The 19835-nt window shown below is 41.2% G+C and overlaps 1 protein-coding gene across 1 annotated transcript in view; it reads left to right on the top strand.

The window, feature by feature from the left end:
- shtn1 (shootin 1) overlaps positions 1-19835 on the top strand; it is a 53426-nt gene that overhangs the window by 7247 nt on the left and 26344 nt on the right. Inside the window, exons 2-4 of the mRNA XM_055646925.1 lie at positions 4875-4927; positions 13942-14002; positions 16817-16911. Coding sequence (XP_055502900.1) covers positions 4875-4927; positions 13942-14002; positions 16817-16911 — 209 coding nt within the window. The remainder of the gene's footprint in view (positions 1-4874; positions 4928-13941; positions 14003-16816; positions 16912-19835) is intronic.

Here is a 19835-nt window from a genome sequence, read left to right as displayed (position 1 = left end):
AGCTGTCGATCGGAACGCCTGTTGATGTTTAGTAGAGAGTAGAATGTTTAATTTAATTTGTTCATGATATATGTATTTTTATTTCTATTTATTTGTTGTTATTTGTACTGCACACTGAATGGACACTGGTTGAGCAACGTTTTTTTGTTTCCTCTGGGTATGTGAGCACTCAGGTAATGACAATAAAGATATACTGATACTGATACTGACTGATAGATCAAAGGTTAGCTAAAATAGGATCTGGCAAGATTAGACAATGCGTTTTTGAATATGGTATGTATACAGATGGCTGTTATTCAACTCATTGGATCCATGTTGACTGCATCATGCGAGCATGAAAGATGAAGTATCTTGGACGGCATGGGCAAGTTGGTTCAAAGGGCCTGTTTCCCTGCTGTATGACACTGGAGGTGACCCTGTTGTGAACATCAAATGTAACATGATGGAATAAAACAAAATGCAAGTGAATTGTTTCATCTGGAAGGATTGTTTGGATCCCTGGATGGCGGGAATGGAAGAGGTAAAACGGCAAATGCTGGACCGCATACAGTTGCTTGAGGAAATGCCGTTAGGTGATGAGTGGCTGATGGAGATGGATGAGTGGATAGTAGGTAATTGAAAACAAAACCATCCCTTTGGAAAACCTGGAGTGGAGGGGTTTGTGGGAGGGATGATATAGCTGATGGTAGTAATTGCAATGGAAATTGTGATATGAACATCACAAGAAGAAACTGGAGATTCAGTATAATTTGTAATCTTTTGAGTAGCAGAATGAATTGTATGAATTATAAGAACAATTATAAGAACAAAACAGGTTCACCCACTTAGAAGCTGTTGGGACAGAAAACGTTATCACACCGAGCGGCGGACTGGCTTGTGAAGCAAAAAAGGGCTGTTGAGCCAAAACCAAAGAGGCCAGCATCAGGCAACGCCATTGTAGTTAGAGACTCCATTGTGAGATGTAGGGACAGGGGTTTCTGCAGGAACAGACGGGATTCGAGGATGGTGTGCTGCCTTCCTGGTGCCAGGATCCAGGATGTCACGGACAGAGTGCAGAAAATCCTCAAGGGCAAAGGTGAACAGCCGGAAGTGGTAGTGCACATCGGCACAAACGATGTCGGAAAGAAGGGGATGAATATTCTGCAGCGTGACTTTAGAGAGCTCGGAAAAATGCTGAAAAGCAGGACCTCCAGGGTTGTTATCTCTGGTTTGCTTCCAGTTCCTCATGCTGGCGAGAGCAGGAACAGGGAGATACGGGACCTGAATGTGTGGCTGAGGAACTGGTGCAGGGGGCAGGGATTTAGATTCTTAGATCACTGGGATCTGGTTTGGAGTAAGGGGCAACTGTACAAAAGGGACGGATTGCATCTTAACAGGTGGGGGACCAGCATTCTGGCAGGCAGGTTTGCCACTGCTACACGGGTGGTTTTAAACTGAATAAGGGGGGTGTGGTGTCAAATGGGATAGTCGAGGACGGAGTTCAAGGGAAAGAGAGTAAAGGGATGGTTAATGACCCCAGAATTAACGGGAAAGGAAGCTCACAAAGGGATAGGAGAGTATGGCCAAGTTTAATAGGGATCGATGTGAAAGGTGAGATGCGTAAGGAATTAAAAGTATTGTATATGAATGCGCGAAGTATAAAAAGTAAAGTAGATGAGCTTGAGGCTCAGTTAGAGGTTGGTAGATATGACATTGTGGGGATTACTGAGACGTGGCTGCAGGAGGATCGGGCCTGGGAACTTAATATTCAGGGTTATACATCCTAGAGAAAGGACAGGCAGGTGGGCAGAGGAGGGGGGGTGAGGGATGCTTGTGAGGGATGGAAATCAGTCCCTTGCGAGGGAAGACATAGGGACTGACGAGGTAGAGTCACTGTGGATTGAGTTGAGGAATTGTAAAAGCAAGAAGACACTAATTGGTGATATCTACAGACCCCCAAATAGTAGCCGCGATGTAGGGTGTAAGTTGCAGCAGGAGTTAAAACTGGCATGTAACAAAGGTAATGCCACTGTGGTGATGGGGGATTTCAATATGCAGGTAGACTGGGAAAATCAGGTTGGTTCAGGACCCCAAGAAAGAGAGTTTGTAGAATGACTCCAAGATGGATTCTTAGAGCAGCTTGTAATGGAACCCACCAGAGAAAAGGCAATTCTGGATCTAGCGTTGTCCAATGAACCAGATATGATAAGAGAACTCGAGGTAAAGGAACCGCTTGGAGGTAGTGATCATAATATGATTAGTTTTAATCTGCAATTTGAGAAGGAGAACGTTAAATCAGATGTGTCAGTGATGCAGTTGAACAAAGTGAACTATGAAGGCATGATAGGGGAGCTGGCCAATGTAGACTGGAAAGGGATCCAAGCAGGAATGACCATGGAACAGCAATGGCAGGAATTTCTGGGCATAATCCGGAAGACGCAGGATAATTTCATTCCAAAAAGGAAGAAAGATTCTAAGGGGAGTAGGAGGCAACCGTGGCTGACAAGAAGTTAGGGATAGAATAAAACTAAAAGAAAAGATGTATAACACAGCAAAGAGTAGCTGGAAGCCAGAGGATTGGGAAACTTTCATAGGACAACAGAAGGAAACAAAATGGGCAATATGGGCTGAAAAGATGAAGTACGAAGGGAAGCTGGCCAGGAATATAGAGAAGGGCAGTAAAAGCTTCTTTAGATATGTTAAGGGAAAAAGAGTAGCAAAGTCAAATGTGGGTCCCTTTAAGGCAGACACGGGTGAAATTATTATGGGCAACAAGGAAATGGCAGAAGAGTTGAATAGGTGCTTCGGGGACTAAGGAAGACACAAACAATCTCCCAGATGTACTGGAGGACAGAGGATCTAAGGGGGATAAACTGTCTGTGATGCAACTGCAATATTCTTGATTAATGATTTGGAAGAGGGAATTAGGAGCAACACTAGCAAGTTTGCGGATGACACAAAGCTGGATGGCAGTGTGAACTGTGAAGAGGATGTTAGGAGGTTGCAGAGTGATCTGGACAGGTTGAGTGAGTGGGCAGATGCGTGGCAGATGCAGTATAATATAGATAAATGTGAGGTTATCCACTTTGGCGGCGAAAACAAGAGGGCAGATTATTATCTCAATGGGGTTAGGTTAGGTAAGGGGAGGTGCAGCGAGACCTGGGCGTCCTTGTACACCGGTCACTGAATGTTGGCTTACAGGTACAGCAGGCAGTGAAGAAAGCTAATGGAATGTTGGCCTTCATAACAAATGGATTTCAATATACGAGTAAAGAAGTTCTTCTGCAGTTGTATAGGGCTCTGGTGAGACCACATCTGGAGTATTGTGTACAGTTTTGGTCTCCTAATTTGAGGAAGGACATCCTTGTAATTGAGGCAGTGCAGCGTAGGTTCACGAGATTGATCCCTGGGATGGCGGGGCTGTCATATGAGGAAAGATTGAAAGGACTAGGCTTGTATTCACTGCAGTTTAGAAGGGTGAGGGGGGATCTTATAGAAACATATAAAATTATAAAAGGAGTGGACAAGCTAGATGCAGGAAAAATGTTTCCCAATGTTGGGCGAGTCCAGAACCAGGGGCCACAGAGTTAGAATAAGGAAGAGTCATTTAAGACTGAGGTGAGAAAAAACTTTTTCACCTAGAGAGTTGTGAATTCATGGAATTCCCTGCTACAGGGGGCAGTGGAGGCCAAGTCACTGGATGGATTTAAGAGAGAGTTAGATAGAACTCTAGGGGCTAGTGGAGTCAAGGGATATGGGGAGAGGACAGGCACGGGTTATTGATAGGGGACGATGATCGCAATGAATGGCGGTGCTGGCTTGAAGGGCCGAATGGCCTCCTCCTGCGCCTATTTTCTATGTGTCTATCTATGTTTCTAACAAGGTAGAGGATTGAGACTCAGCTTAAGAGAGTTTAAAAGGGGTGATAAATATAGAAATGTTACAATGGTAATAATTAGCTAACAATAGGAAGACCCAAGGCCCAGGACACCAGTGAAGTTTTTCAAATAGGAAGGAAAATTGCTAACTTTCTTTGAGGAATCTTCAGAAATAGACATTGCAATACACGGTCAAAGTATACAGCGGGATATAGATCTACGATACAAATTGGCGGAGAAATGGCAAATGGAGTTTAAACCGAACAAGTGCGAGGTGTTACACTTTGGGAGATGAAATGTAAGGGGTAGATATACAATTAATGGCAAGACCCTCAACAGCATTGATGTACAGATAGATCTTGGGGTCCAAGTCCAAAATGCAGTGAAAGTAAAACATGTAGGTGGAGTGGTAAAGAGGGCACATGGTGTGCTTGTCTTCATATTTTGGGGCATTGAATGTAAGAGTAAGGAAGATATGAAGCAGCTTTATGGGATTTTGGTTAGGTTGCATTTGGAGTATTCTGGCAGTTTTGGTTGCTCCATTGCAGGAAAGATGTGGAGGCTTTGGAAAGAGTGTGGAGGAGGTCCAAACAATTCAACATTACAGCTGAGAAAGCACACCTCTGCTTTCTCATAAGACCAAGGAAATTTAACATACACTAGATTTATACCTAGGCCTGGTTAGGGGTATAAATGCTTTACCATTAAATGCACAGAGCTTTTTCTAACAAATATATAATTCCCATTATTAAAAACTTGCCGTGGCATCAAAATATGTATTTTGGCCAGGCTGTGCATAATGTTGCCCAACCCATTAAAAAAAAATTGTTTGTGTTTTTCTTAAAGTTTTATTTAACCCCTACCAGACCTTTGAATATTATTAAACCTTTCTCTTTGCATCATGTTAAGATCCCATGATTATGAAAGATGGGACTAAATTACAATCTATTCTGTAATATTTCAAAAGTTCTACTTTAGATAGTTATTTGACATCAGATGTTCTTTTTTCTTGCATAGCAATTGATGGGTATGACAATCTTGTGAAAGAAAATGAGAAGATGAAAGAGGAGGTGAGTAGTTTTCAACATCAAGCAATGACCTCTGCTGTTGCAACATCTTTAAAGAAGCAAATCATTTCTGAGATATTCAAGAATCAAGAGTGTTTCATTGCCCTATGTTTTGAAATGGAGCAATGGAATACTTACTTGCAGCAGCACACGTTTGTAAAGACAGTACTCAATAGACATTATAATAAACAAAAAATTACATAAATTTATGTCCAAAACAAACTTACAATGAGCCACAGAGGGAAATATTAGAAAGCTGTCCTAAAAGCTTGGTCAAAGAGATAAATTTCCAGGAGCAAAGAGAAAAAATAGATTGAGGAGGGGATTTTGGACCTTAGGTTCTTGGTAACTGAAGGCACAGTTGTTAAAGGGAGCTTCAGCGGCCTGAATTAAGGTAAAGGAATGTTATGGAGTTGGAGGAGTAAATACTTGGAGGAATTTGTAAAAGACAATGATAAAGTTTAAATCGCGGTATTAGCTTAATTAGGAATTAGTTTAGTGGCAGATTCATGGAAAATGGGGAGGTTACAGGTAATATTGAGGTCTATGCTCCATCTATCATGGTGAAGCATGTGAGCATCCAGCATAAGTCTGAGAATATTTTGAATCTTGTTATTTCGCTGGTTGTTTTGCTGGTGATCGCTGGTCGACGCAGACTCGGTGGGCCGAAAACCGTATTTCTCCTCTGTATCTCTAAAGTGTAAAGTCACACCAACTTTTCTCTGAGACATTAAAACCAGACCAGATCCCATTCAATCTCCCTTCCTGTTTGATGTACTTGACCCAGCTTTCAAAACTGTAAAAGAAGAGAACAAAGGATAAAATAGGCTGCTGGGCACTTTTGTGTTATTATGAGTTATCATCTTATAATCACAGATGCATGGGATATGTTGCCACAGGTGATACGAGGCTCTGTCAAAATTGTGCCATCTTTTCATGGCTGGGTTAGTAGGTAGGTGTTGAGTTGAAGTAGCAGATGTAATTCACTTTGTCCAGAGCTTTATTTGTTCTGAATTTTGGATGGGATGTCTGCTGATACACTAACATTTCACTTCATTCTGATCATTGTGTTGAAATTAGTGCCATCTTGGAAGAACAGTTTTCAGATTCCATTTGGGTAGATGACAAGCTAGTGGTAGGGACATTGAATTCTCCAATATTAGGTACCTAACCCACAAACAACCCTTTTTGTTTCCTTTCCTTCTCTCTTCCCCGTGCCCCACCAAGGCTTGCACACTTCTCTCCTACCCCCTCCTCTTATACCTATAATCCTTCTTCTAGTTTCATATTTTGCACTTCTATCCTTATCTCACACCTTTAGTCTTTTCATCTCTTGTCTTTGGCCAACCGCCTGTCTAGCAATAGCTCTACTCGCCTGTATCCACCTATCACTTGACTGGGTTTGTTTTGCCCCTCCTCTTTACCGGCTTTCTCCCCTCGGACCCGCTCACAACCATCTACAATCAGTCTGAAGAAGGTCCCCGTACAAAATGTTACCTATCCCTGTTCTCCATGGATGCTGCCTGGCCCGCTGAGTTACTACAACACTTTGTCTTTTTTTCCTAAATATTCACCATGCCTACCACATTCTAAATTAATGAGAAATAATGTATGGTATATTCTATCAATAACTAGAGAGTGGTCCTGAGTTATTATCTACCTCATTGGAGACCCTTGGACTCTCTTTAATCGGACTTTACTGGAGTTTATCTTGCACTAAATGTCACTCCCTTCCATATAACCATATAACCATAAATGTTACTCCCTTCATCATGTATCTGTACACTGGATGGCTTGATTGTAGTTGTGTATTATCTTTCCGCTGACTGGTTAGCAGTCAACCAAAGCTTTTCACTGTACCTCGGTACACATGACAATAAACTAAACTAAACTTTTTTGATCACTTAGAAAGAACAAGTCAAGCCTTTGTCATGCAAATTATGGATCCTTATTCTTTGTAAGGGAGAGATGAGGGGAGAGAGATGGGGAGGGAAAGAGGGGGGATGGAGAGATGCAGTGGAGAGAGAGAGAGGGGGTGGAGATAATTCAGTTCATCACATCCATGCTGGTTGCAAAGGAAATAAAAAATCTGATTATCCCAGTCTTCTCCAATTATTTCCTTGTATCTCTGCAAGTTATTCTCTCTTACATGCCCATGAACTCCCATTCAATTATTTTTTGCCATTAACTACATTAGAGGTCGACTTACAGATGCATATATTAATCTGAAAAGCAGCACATATTTAGGATGTGGGATGAAACTGAAGTAATTGATGGGAAACCACCTGCTGAGAGAGAATGTGCAACCTTCCATGATTCATTGTAACGTATTTCGTGAAGTATTACATTAAAATTAGAATTAGAATTAGATTAGAATTAGATTCCTTTATTGTCATTCAGACCTTTCGGTCTGAACGAAATTGTGTTGCCTGCAGTCATACACAGAACCAATAAAAACTAAAACATACAATAAACACAAATTAAACATCCACCACAGTGAGTTCACCAAGCACATCCTCACTGTGATGGAGGCAAAGTCTTAGTCTCCGTCTCTTCCCTCCTTGTTCTCCCTCTGCGCTGAGGCAATCGATCCATGCTGGAGATGCCGCCCTCCAGTCCAGCGGACCTCCGTGGTGATGTCGCCGCCGCTGAAAGCCAGAACACCGTCTCCGCTCCGAGACGGCCCGCCACAGCATCAGCTCTGGGCAACCGCCCCAGCTCCAGTCCGCTGCCCCAGCTCCGGGTCCCGCAGTCTCTGCTCCGGGCAGCCGCTCCAGCTCCAGTCCGCTGCCCCAGCTCCGGATCCCGCAGTCTCAGCTCCGAGCCCCGCTGCATCAGCTCCAGGCCGCCGCCGAAAGCCAGAACGCCGCACCAGCAAGTCGGGCCACCGCTGCCTCAGCCCCGAAGACGGCCAGCCTCTCGTTGGTAAGTCCTGGCTGGCTCTGCCTTCCGGAGCCTCGGGGTCGGTCGCAGGCTGGAGGCCGCCAGCTCTGCCATTAGGCCTCAGCGCAGACGGAGGCAGAGATGGGGGATACGACACGAAAAAGTCGCATTCTCCCGAAGGAAGAGACAGAGAACATGTTTCACCCCCCCCCCCCCCCCCCCACCCTCTAACACAACCCAACAAACTAAAACTTAACCAAAACAAGACCAAAAAAACAACAGAAAAAAGTAAAGACAGACGGACTGCAGGCGAGCCACAGCTGTTAACAGTGCCGCCACTTCCGGAACATAAAATAGTTTTCAAAAAATCACCCTTGCATTTGTGCTCTTTTAAAATTGAAGTCAATACTAATGTGACACAAATAATTTCCTCTGTTGTGCTGGATCATTTGGGTATCTGCCTTCCACTTCCAGCATTTTGCAACCCTGTAAGCTGAGATGCCCAGTTGATGCCCCTTTCTGGCAAGCTCTTTTGCCTCTTCCCGTGTCTCCTAACTATACCTCATCCTCGCATCTGTCGCCTCAATAACCACCCAGCTTCAGTCACGTTTCACATTTGCCACCCCTTAAACGGATGCGTTTTCCTCTCTTCTGCTGACTATATTGTGCTAGTTAATTAACTGATAATTCAGTGCAACTGACTTTGAGAATCCCATCTGCTGCCAATGCAAAATATTAAAGCAATCTCCATCCTTTCATTCCTGATCTGTTCTCATATAGCTGTGATGCTTTATCTCCTCTCTTTCATTTTCTTCTCCATTCTTCTTCTCTGCTCCACTTTCTCTTCTTAGATCCTATTTATCTTCCTAATCTGTTTCTTCTCATTATCATTTTTCTATTCTCCTCATCTCAGCCTTCTTTCCTTTTTACCCTCTTCTATCCTTTTTCCTCTTATATACTCCATCCATCTTATTTTCTCTCAGCCCTTCTACTCTCATCATCTCTCTTTCTTTCTCTCTCTCCTTCCTCTTTACAATCATTCTCTTTTCAGCATTCCTCCTTACTTTCCCTTTCCATCTACATCAAGTTTTTTCTACTATTGCTTCAACTGAATAATTCAACTGTCCTCAGCTTCTTATGTGAAACCACTGTTGCTGATATTGTGTAATTACTGCTCGCTACTTAACTCCTTTCTAATGGTACATTTTAAGGACATTTATTGGGATGAAAATAGTCTGTAAAGATAGATGTTATGATGTAATTATATTGTGTTATGCAAACATTTTGAATTTTTGTCATGAAAAGCAAGCATGAGGCTTTCACCTGTTAGATAATAAGGCAATGCAAATTGTGTTAGCTTAATTTTAATATAAATATATCAGGTTATATTGTTTCAATGTCGATAACAAGGAAAATGGAACTGGGACAAGGAACTGCCTTTGGTTATTCAGACTTGTAATACACATCGTTAGTGACACTATCGACACTACCTCACATTTATCAGCATTAAACTCCATCTACCATCTTTCAGCCCATTCTTCCAAATGGCCTAAATCACTATAGACTTTGGAAATCCTCTTCATTATTCACAACACCCCCTATCTTGGTATCATCTCCATACTTACTAATCCAATTTACCACACCTTCATCCAGATCATTGATGTACATGACAAACAACAAAGGACCCAACACCGATCCCTGAGGCACCCCACTAGTCACCTGCCTCCAACCCGACAAACAACCATCCACCATTACCCTCAAACTTCTCCCATTCAGCCACTGTTGAATCCATCTTGCTACTCCTGCATTTATACCCAACAGTTGAACCTTCTTAACCAACCTTCCATGAGGAACCTTGTCAAAGGCCTTACTAAAGTCCATATAGACAACATCCACTGCTTTACCCTCGTCAATTTCCCTAGTAACCTCTTCAAAAAATTCAAGATTAGTCAAACATGACCTTCCAGGCACAAATCCATGCTGACTGTTCCTAATCAGACCCTGTTTATCCAGATGCTTATATATATATTATCTCTAAGTATCTTTTCCATTAATTTGCCCACCACTGAAGTTAAACTAACAGGCCTATAATTGCTAGGTTTACTCTTAGAACCCTTTTTAAACAATGGAACAACATGCGCCGTACGCCAATCCTCGGGGACCATTCCCGTTTCTAATGACATTTGAAATATTTCTGTCATAGCCCCGGCTATTTCTACACTAACTTCCCTCAATGTCCTAGGGAATATCCTGTCAGGACCTGGAGACTTATCCACTTTTATATTTTTCAAAAGTGTCAGTACTTCTTTTACTTTGAAACTCATAGTATCCATAGCTACTCTACTAGTTTCCCTTACCTCACATAATTCAATATCCTTCTCCTCGGTGAATACCGAAGAAAAAAAATTGTTCAATATCTCCCCCCCATCTCTTTTGGCTCTGCAGATAGCTGTCCACTCTGTCTCTCCAATGGACCAATTTTATCCCTCATTATCCTTTTGCTATTAATATAGCTGTAGAAACCCTTTGGATTTACTTTCACCTTACTTGCCAAAGCAACCTCATGTCTTCTTTTAGCTTTTCTAATTTCTTTCTTAAGATTCTTTTTACATTCCTTATACTCCTCAAGCACCTCATTTACTTCATGCTGCCTATAATTATTGTAGATCTCCCTCTTTTTCCGAACAAGATGTCCAATTTCCCTTGAAAACCAGGGCTCTTTCCAATTTTTACTGTTTCCTTTCAACCGAACAGGAACATAAAGATTCTGTACTCTTAAAATTTCCCCTTTAAATGTCCTCCATTTCTCTTCTACATCCTTCCCATAAAACAAAATGTCCCAGTTCACTCCTTTTAAATCATTTCGCATCTCATCAAAGTTAGCCTTTCTCCAATCAAAAATCTCAACCCTAGGTCCAATTCTGACCCTCTCCATAATTATATTGAAACTAATGGTATTGTGATCACTGGACCCGAAGTGCTCCCCAATGCATACCTCCGCCACCTGTCCCATCTCATTTCCTAACAGGAGGTCCAACACTGCCCCTCCTCTAGTAGGTACCTCTATGTATTGCTGCAAAAAACTATCCTGCACACATTTTACAAACTCCAAACCATCCAACCCATTTACCGAATGTGTTTCCCAGTCTATGTGTGGAAAGTTGAAATCTCCCACAATCACTACTTTGTGCTTACTACTAATATCTGCTATCTCCTTACATATTTTCTCTTCCAATTCTCGATCCCCATTTGGCGGTCTATAATACACCCCTATAAGTGTTGCTACCCCTTTCCCACTTCTCAGTTCCACCCAAATAGCCTCCCTAGATGAGCCCTCCAATCTATCCTGCCAAAGCACTGCTGTAATATCTTCCCTGACTAGCAATGCAACACCTCCACCTCTTGCCCCTCCAATTCTATCACACCTGAAGCAACGAAATCCTGGAATATTTAGTTTCCAATCACAGCCCTCCTGCAACCACGTTTCACTGATCACCACAACATCATACTTCCAGGTGTCTATCCAGACTCTAAGCTCATCCACCTTTCTTACAATGCTCCTAGCATTAAAATATGCACATTTAAGAAACCCCCCGCCTCTTATTCTCTGTTTATTTCCTTTTTTTTCTTTCTCCTCTTGTGCCCGAGTGCTTCCCTTTTCTGCTTCCTGCCTCCCATTCTGTCTACTAGCTTTCTCTATTTGAGTCCCTTGCCCCAACCATTCTAGTTTAAAGTCTCCCCCAGTAGCCTTTGCAAATTTCCCCGCCAGGATATTGGTCCCCCTCGGGTTCAAGTGCAACCCATCCTTTCTGTACAGGTCCCACCTTCCCCAAAAGAAGTCCCAATGATCCAGGAACTTGAATCCCTGCCCTCTGCACCAGTCTTTCAGCCACGCATTTATCCTCCACCTCGCTCCATTCCTACTCTCACTGTCGCGTGGCACAGGCAGTAATCCTGAGATTGTTACCTTTTTGGTCCTTTTCCTTAACTCTCCTCCCAACTCCCTAAATCCTCCCTTCAGGCCCTCTTCCCTTTTTTTACCTATCTCATTGGTACCTATATGTACCACGACCTCAGGCTCCTCTCCCTCTGATTTCAGGATATCTTGGACGCGTTGAGACACGTCCGAGACCTTGGCATCAGGGAGGCAGACCACCATCCTGGTCTCCCGACTGCGTCCACAGAATCGCCTATCCGACCCCCTAACAATAGAGTCCCCAATTACTATTGCCCTCTTCTTTTTGTCCCTATCTTCAGGAGCAACAGGGCTGGTCTCTGTGCTGGAGGCCAGTCCGCTCTCGCTACCCCCGGGCAGGCTGTCACCCCCATCCGTACTCAAACAGGAGTACTTATTTCCAAGGTGTACCGACATTGGAGTACTCACTCGTCCCTGCCTCTGCCCCTTGCCCTTCCTTAGCATGACCCACATGTCTCTCTCCCGTGGTTTTGGAGTGACCACCTCTCTATAACTCCCCTCTATGACATCCTCACTCTCCCTGACCAGACAGAGGTCATCGAGCTGCTGCTCCAGGATCCTAATACGGTCCCTTAGGAGCCCCATCTCGCTGCACCTGGTGCAGATGTGGACGTCTGGAGGGCCATCCGACACCATGACCTCCCACATCTGACATCCCGAACAGTACACTGCTCTGACTGTCATTCTCTCGCCTTACCCTGGATCCGATACAAGTATAATACAATAGAAACTGCTGCGAGAAATCAGCAGGTATCTGACTCACAACAGCTGCTCCCTCTTGACCTTTAAACTGCACCTTTAGTATATAAACAAAAAGCACTGTACCCTTGGCTCACTGTACCTTTACTAAAGCACTGTACCTTTAACCAGAAAGCAGAAATGCTAACCTGAGGATGCACCCAATCAGCTGCTTCCTCTAGTCTGCTTCCACCAATCAGCGGCTTCCACCAGAACCCTCCCTATGGAGTGTGGAACGTTACAGATTTCTGTAAACCCTGACCCTCCTCCACTCACTCCAACGTTCCCGGGCCTCTGTAAAAGCAAGCCCCGCACTCGATTTATATACTCACAGCCCTGACCCTCCTCCACTCACTCCAACGTTCCCGGGGCTCTGTAAAAGCAAGCCCCGCGCTCGATTTATATACTCGCAGCCCTGACCCTCCTCCACTCGCTCCAACGAAATTAATGACTTAATTAATTATCCAGTGGATTGTCAGTCAATAGAATAATATTGACATAATGTTACAGGTTGTGATTTTATAAAAAAGCTTCTATAACTAAGGTAAGAAGTAAGTAATGGAGGTGTGCTTGTATCAGTGCATTATAATTCTGAAGCAGGGATAATGCAGATAATTTGCAATAGGCTTTCCTGATGTATTACATAAAATAGAAAGTTTATGTTCAGATATTTTATGTTCAAGTTTATGTTCAGATATTTGATGCAAACATAAACTCAACACATTTTATATTACCCTTTTGGGCAGCAAAGGTTCTCCACTCTTAGATGGGTCTCCTCAGTTCAGAATATGGAATGTGTATAAGATGTTGGGGCACAGAAGGCTGAGGGGTGATCTTATAGAGGTGTGCTAAAATCATGAGTCTTTTTTCCAAGGCTAAGAGAATCAAGAACTTCAGTGCACAGGCTTAAGTTGAGAGGGAACAGATTTAATAGGAACCTGAGAGGTAACATTTACACACAGAGGGTGATGGGTATATGGAATGTTGCCACAGGGAGGTGGTGAGTGAATGGAATGAGCTGCCAAAGGAAGTGGTTGAGGCAGGTACAATAACTACATTTAAAAGACATTTGAACAGATATGCGGATAGGAAAGGTTTAAAGAGATATGGGCCAAACATGGGTAAATAGGAGTAGCTTAGATGGGGCATCTTGGTCGGCATAGACAAATTGTTCTGAAGGGCCTGTTTCCGTGTGCTATGACTTTATCTCCATCAACACGTGTGCAAAAGCATCACTGCATCAAAAGCAGGTAATTGAGGGACCTTCAGAGAATTTGCGAAATTGGACCAGTTCACATTGTTTCAATTAGTTCACGTTGTTCCACTGGCCAGGTGGATTCTGAATCTCTGATGATAATGGACATCATCTCCTGGTTGTGCTCTGTATAATTTTTTTTATATATTTTATATTTATGAACAGAATATAAGATTGACTGAGGAAAAAGATAATGCTGTTCAACAAGTGAAAGAACTCCACAGAGGTGAGTCATTATTTGACCTGTTGAAAGGTGACAGTTGTTTCATTCATTTCAATAGACAATAGGCAATATTCAGCTCTCTGTGGCTGAATACGATGAGACAGGAATATATTCTGTCTCATGAGGCTTTGACAGTGGCCTGAGTGACCATCTCTGCTGAAATATCAATAGCTTTATTGTTATAGTTCAGTTAAACAATTAAACCGAAAGTGTAATGAAGAAACAATGGTCAAAGTTTAGGAGCATCGCATTAATGAACACTGTTTTCTGATGTAATTAGCAGCCTCAAAAAATAGTTTGATCTCTTTTTATTTATTGAGATGTGACCATGGCTGACAATGCTACCATGTTTTATCCATCTCCACAGATGCTACCTGGTTTGCAGTGCAAAAGCTACCCGATTTTATGTGGGTTAGAAAATAAAACATAAATATATTTTACATACTTTTCTTTGAAGAAGGATAATAGATGATGCATTCTGAATGTTGGAGTTTTAAAGCAATGTTAAAATTTGACAAAGATGAAGATGGTATCAATGTTCAAATGACATTTGAACAAGTTGTGAAAGGTCTAGAGGGATATGGGCCAAACATAGGTACAAGGGATCAACATGGATAGGAAACTTGGTTAAAGTGGGCAAGTGGGCCAAAGGGCCTGCATTTGTTCAGTATCTATGAATGAATCTAATAGTTACATGGCATGTTAAATAGATAAAATTGCAAAGTGCTTCACAATGGGATAAAGGTGGAAAAAAACACACAAAGTGCTGGAGTAACTGAACGGAGCAGGCAGCATCTCTGCAGAGCAGGACCGATGATGTTTCAGGTCGAAGTCCTTCTTTAAGTCTGAAGAGAGGTCCTGACCTCAAGTGTTACCTATCCATGTTCTCCAGTAATGCTGCATGACCTGGTGCTTTGTGTATTTTTTTATGAACCGGCATTTGGAGTTCCTTGTTTCTGGATATGGAATGAGATACATAGAAAACAGAAGAATTCAAAATCTAAAGCTTAATTCTTATTATTTTTTGATTTTTTTTTAATGTGAGGGTTGAGGAGAAAATAACATGTGGGTAAGAAGCAAAGCCATGACTCTTGACAGTTTTTACACCAGAGATAGTAGTAGGGGTTAGTGGTGGAATGGGGGGAGTGGGGTGGTAATGGAAAGATGGAGTTTGTAACTAGTTCAACCAGTGATATAGGGAAGAATAGAAGCATAGGGAATAGCTTGGAGGAGTTTGAAGAAGAGGCCATGGATTTAACATCTATCATTAATCCATATTCTAATAAACATGAAAAACTATCCCCAAACTTCATGGATCAGTTTATGCTTGCCAGGGTCCTCCAAGCCACCACTTGAATTGGTACCTGTGATATACTCACACCCTGATGTTGCCCAGATGGAAGCAGTGGGATGACCTGGCTGGTCCTCCAAATACTCGGACACAGCAATGACGTCTGGATGGTTGCAGGAAGAAATTAAGACTGAAAATAATTTGCATAACAAATATGATGTGCTATAGCAAAAATAAAGAAGAATATTGTTGTACTGAATTTTGAACTTTAACCAGATAGCTGCATACATTTAAAATTCAGATGACATTTTCCAGAGAAGCCGTAACAATGTACACCAATGGAGAATTGAATATGGTCTTGAAAGTATTTTTGTTCAGTCTTCGGCTTGGCATCACTCAGGTGAATGGCTTAAAGTTGATGTGAACAAAAATTGAACGAACAATATTATTATGAAATGACCTTGGCCTATAATTAATCTCGAATTGGAAAAAAAATTCCCAACTCCAATCTTAGTTCCAGCTATTTTATATTTGTAAATTATCTTGGGTTCTGTGCAGTTTTGATTTGTAATTAGGCATGAACACATATTGTGTGCGACTCCTGTTTACCGAGGCCAGTTTTATATGTGAAGTAGCTGCATTCTATACCCAATTACATGATTTCATAGATCTCTGAAAATTGGTTCTATTCACAGTCAGCGATAGAAAGCCTCAACACAATCATTTCTTTTCAATTGACGATGGCAAGGTTGATGACAACATGATCATTGTGTTATAATGATAAGACCACCAAGGCATTTGTACTTTTCATCAAGGCGTTTCACAGAGTAGATACAATTTAATTCACTACACTGTCAGCAATGCTCACATTTGTCTGATACCATTATGCTGCCCGTCTCCACAGTTATAATCACTGTCCTAAGAGGAATGCTGATAAATGATCTCCAGCAGTCAGAGAAACTCTCAATTAAGCCTGCCACTTTCAATGTGTCAGATTGTCTTATGCACTTGTACAATTTTGGTTTCAATCCTGTTTATTTACAATGCTTACCAATAATTATGCTTAACGTGCCATTAACTGAGAAGGATGCCCTGCTAAGAAGACTGCCAGAATCTGTGAAGGTTTCAGGGGGAGTTGCTGGAAGTCAGCACCATCGGAGGCTTTTAGTCTCTGATGGGATGCTGTGGTAGTGATTATAATGCAAGTATCAAGCTCATCAAGTCATAATTAGATGCCACTCAAATGTGCCACTTGTAATAACAGTGTTGATTCATGTTTTCTCTGTGACAGCAGCTGTTAATTAGTTAAGTGGATTCAGTGGCCTGTTCTTGCTGCAGTTTATGATTACATCTGAACATGTTAAGGTTACAGATGTCTTCCAGCCTTTTCTTGCCGTGGAAAGTTTTTATTCCCCATTATACTTTAACTGGGCCTCATAAAGATTATTTAACAAAATTAATCGTCTATAATTTGAATGTTTTCTGTAAATGAAGTGATGACGGGTAAATATGTTTTTTGATTGCAGTCTCTCGAATGGTGATTGATGAAGTCGGTGTAATTCAAAGCCACCTTGACATGGAGAAAAGTTGCCGTGAAACTGCTGAAATATTTGCTTCAAAGGTATATCTCATGTATCCAACACTATGTCAAACTGATTTTCTTCCACTCTTATACACTAGAATTTTCTAACTCTTTGATTTCCCATTCCTCTCAAAATTATCTTTGAGCCAGCCATTATTTAACCATAACTTACTGACTCTCTCTGCTCGCCCTCAATATGTAGTATTCATCTTAAACAGTCAAGTTAAAATTTAGTAAAAGATTCTGCGCTATCTCTGAAGTCCAGTTTTTCTTTTCTCTGAGAAACACATAGAAGTGATGGAATCTTATACTGACTATTAACAATGCACATTAAGGTTGTGATGGATTTCTAAGTTGATTCAATCACTCCGTTCCCAAAACTACTTGAAAAACACGATCTCCTCTATTAATTCCATTAACATGAATGTCACGTTTCAAATTTGAAATCTCTAACTTCAAGTGTATGCATAACACTAAAGAACCTGTTGGGTTACAGAACGTTATATTTTACCATGAATTTCTTCTTCTAGATTTTTACTTTTTATTGATTCTATAAATTCATGAAATGAACAATGATAATTTCTCAGCCTCGATTTTTTGTGAGTCTTGACAGAACTGATGAAATGTCCATCTCCTGGAACTGATGAGTTTTCATCTTGTACATTGTGATATTTGACACTTATTTGGCAGTAATGAAGCAACTGAACTTTCAAGAATAGTTTCATTGTAACATCAATCAATCGCTAAAACAATTATAAGAAGAATAAAAGGACTAGAACACTTGTTCTGGTCTCTTTTTATTTTACTATTTTCACATTCTCATCAACTCCGTCAAGATTGAACACATTAGGGGAAATTTACAGTAGACAATAAACCTCCCAATCTGCACATCATTGGAATGTGGGAGGATACTGGGGCAACTGTGGAAACCCATAGACAATTGTGAGCCATCCTCTGTCAAAATCGAAGAGGCTTGCAATAGATCTGAGTGATGCTTCTGCTGTAGTTGGACATCTGACAGCTTGTGGAAACTCAAATACAACACTATAACTTGCATCGTCAAGTGTGTGAGGAAGTGTTGGGGTACATGAATGTCAAGTAGAAGAATTACTTGATAGATATGGTGGTTGGGTGAGTGGTTGTTGCTTAGATTCATGCATGAGGTTAGTGATGCAGTTGTTGGAAGAATGGATTGAATGCTGAACCCTCTGACCAAGGCATCAATTATGACCAAATAGCCCCCAGATTCCGGAATAGTTTCTTCCCAGCTGTTGTCAGGCAACTGGTCCCCTCGTCAGCTAGAGTGTGTCTATGTTTGGTTTAAACCAACATCTGCAGTTCCTTCTTACACATCATATCTACCTCATTGGAGATCGTTGAACTTTCTTTAATAGAATTCATTGGAATTCAATGTTATATCTCTGCACTAAATGTTGTACCTTCTATCCTTTATCTGTACATAGTGGATGGCTTCATTGTATTCATGTATATAAACAAAGAACTGTGGATGCTGGTTAATAGAGAAAAGTACACAAAGTGCTGGAGTAATTTAGCAAGTCTGGCAGCATCGCAGGGAAACGTGGATAGGTGATGGTTCGGGTTGAAAATCTTCTTCAGATGTATAGTTTAAAAAAGAAAACTGGATAGCATGCAAACAAAATCTTTTCACTGTATCTCGATACATGTGACAATAATAAACAAACATTATTAACTCCTTAGCAAAACACATTGATGTCCTTGGGTTTTAATCCTCACAGCAACTTATCCTGCCTCCTGATCTTGGTGGGTGCTTGAAAATCTTTGAGTAGGGGATTCCCCTTTTTTTCACCTCGAGTAGCTCCAATCCAGACTAAAAATCAAGACATCCGCACCCTTGTGCCCTCATTGGCCTGGTTTCAATTAGTGTCCAAAGCTTTTGCACCAACTTCATCCGCTGATTACAATAAATGCATTACTGTCTTTAGATGCATGCATATTTTCAATCCATACTAACTTGTTCCAATGGTCTTTCACAAAATAGGAGCCTGTGGTCATGGTCATGGACATTCAATTGCCCCATTAGAAAACTACATAAGCTGAAAATGTGAAGATGATCAAGAGCATGAATATTGCGCCCACCTTCCATTGAATCATATATCATGAACTCAGGTTTTTCTATGATATTCAGTCTCTCCCTAGATGTATATATCAAACAAACTGTTGCTTCTATACACTTCTTCCCTTAATGAATGCAAAATATCCTCTTGGAAAGAAGGAATAAGATAGATGTTGACTACCTATATTCATTTTTCCAATGGAAATAATTTCATAAGTGTTGTAATGTAAAAGATGATTGATTCTGGTATAGGTTACATCAACTTCGCTATATGTCTGCAATTCCCAGAATAAGATTAATAAAACAAATATGACACAATTTTGGATATAAATTGTTGCACGACAAACATTGATTTATACTGTACAGATTGTAAAAAATAATCTGTAACCATGACTTCTAATGAGGACCTCTGCTCCCAGTTTCTGATTAATTTTATCGAAGACTGTAATTTTATGTAGTTGGTTCATCAGAGATGCATCACTTTTAGAATGATTTATATAGATCGTTGATTGCATGTGGATGCTCTCTGGCTTTCTCATCAGAAAATGGATTGGCAGAATATATCAAGGGCACATTTTATTTATAATATATGCCATTTCTGAGCTTTTACTCTCAGATATCACAGAAATCACACCTTCCAGGGGATAGATGTGAAGGTATTAGGTGTATATTTTCCCAAGGAACTAACTCAGAATTTTGATTGTAAGAACATATCTCAACCCATTAACTTGTCTTCACAATATAATTATTTGAAATTCATTCTGATGCTAACAAGGAAAATTACAGAAGCCAAAGGGTTATTATACTGCTCTGAAAATGATGTTTCTTTTAGAATTGTATTCATTTAGAAAGTGACGTGTCAGCGTAC

Source organism: Leucoraja erinacea, chromosome 15 (genome assembly GCF_028641065.1).
Source record: "Leucoraja erinacea ecotype New England chromosome 15, Leri_hhj_1, whole genome shotgun sequence".
Taxonomy (NCBI): domain Eukaryota; kingdom Metazoa; phylum Chordata; class Chondrichthyes; order Rajiformes; family Rajidae; genus Leucoraja; species Leucoraja erinaceus.
Note: the sequence above shows the minus strand (reverse complement) of the source record. Positions and strands in the feature narration are given on the sequence as shown.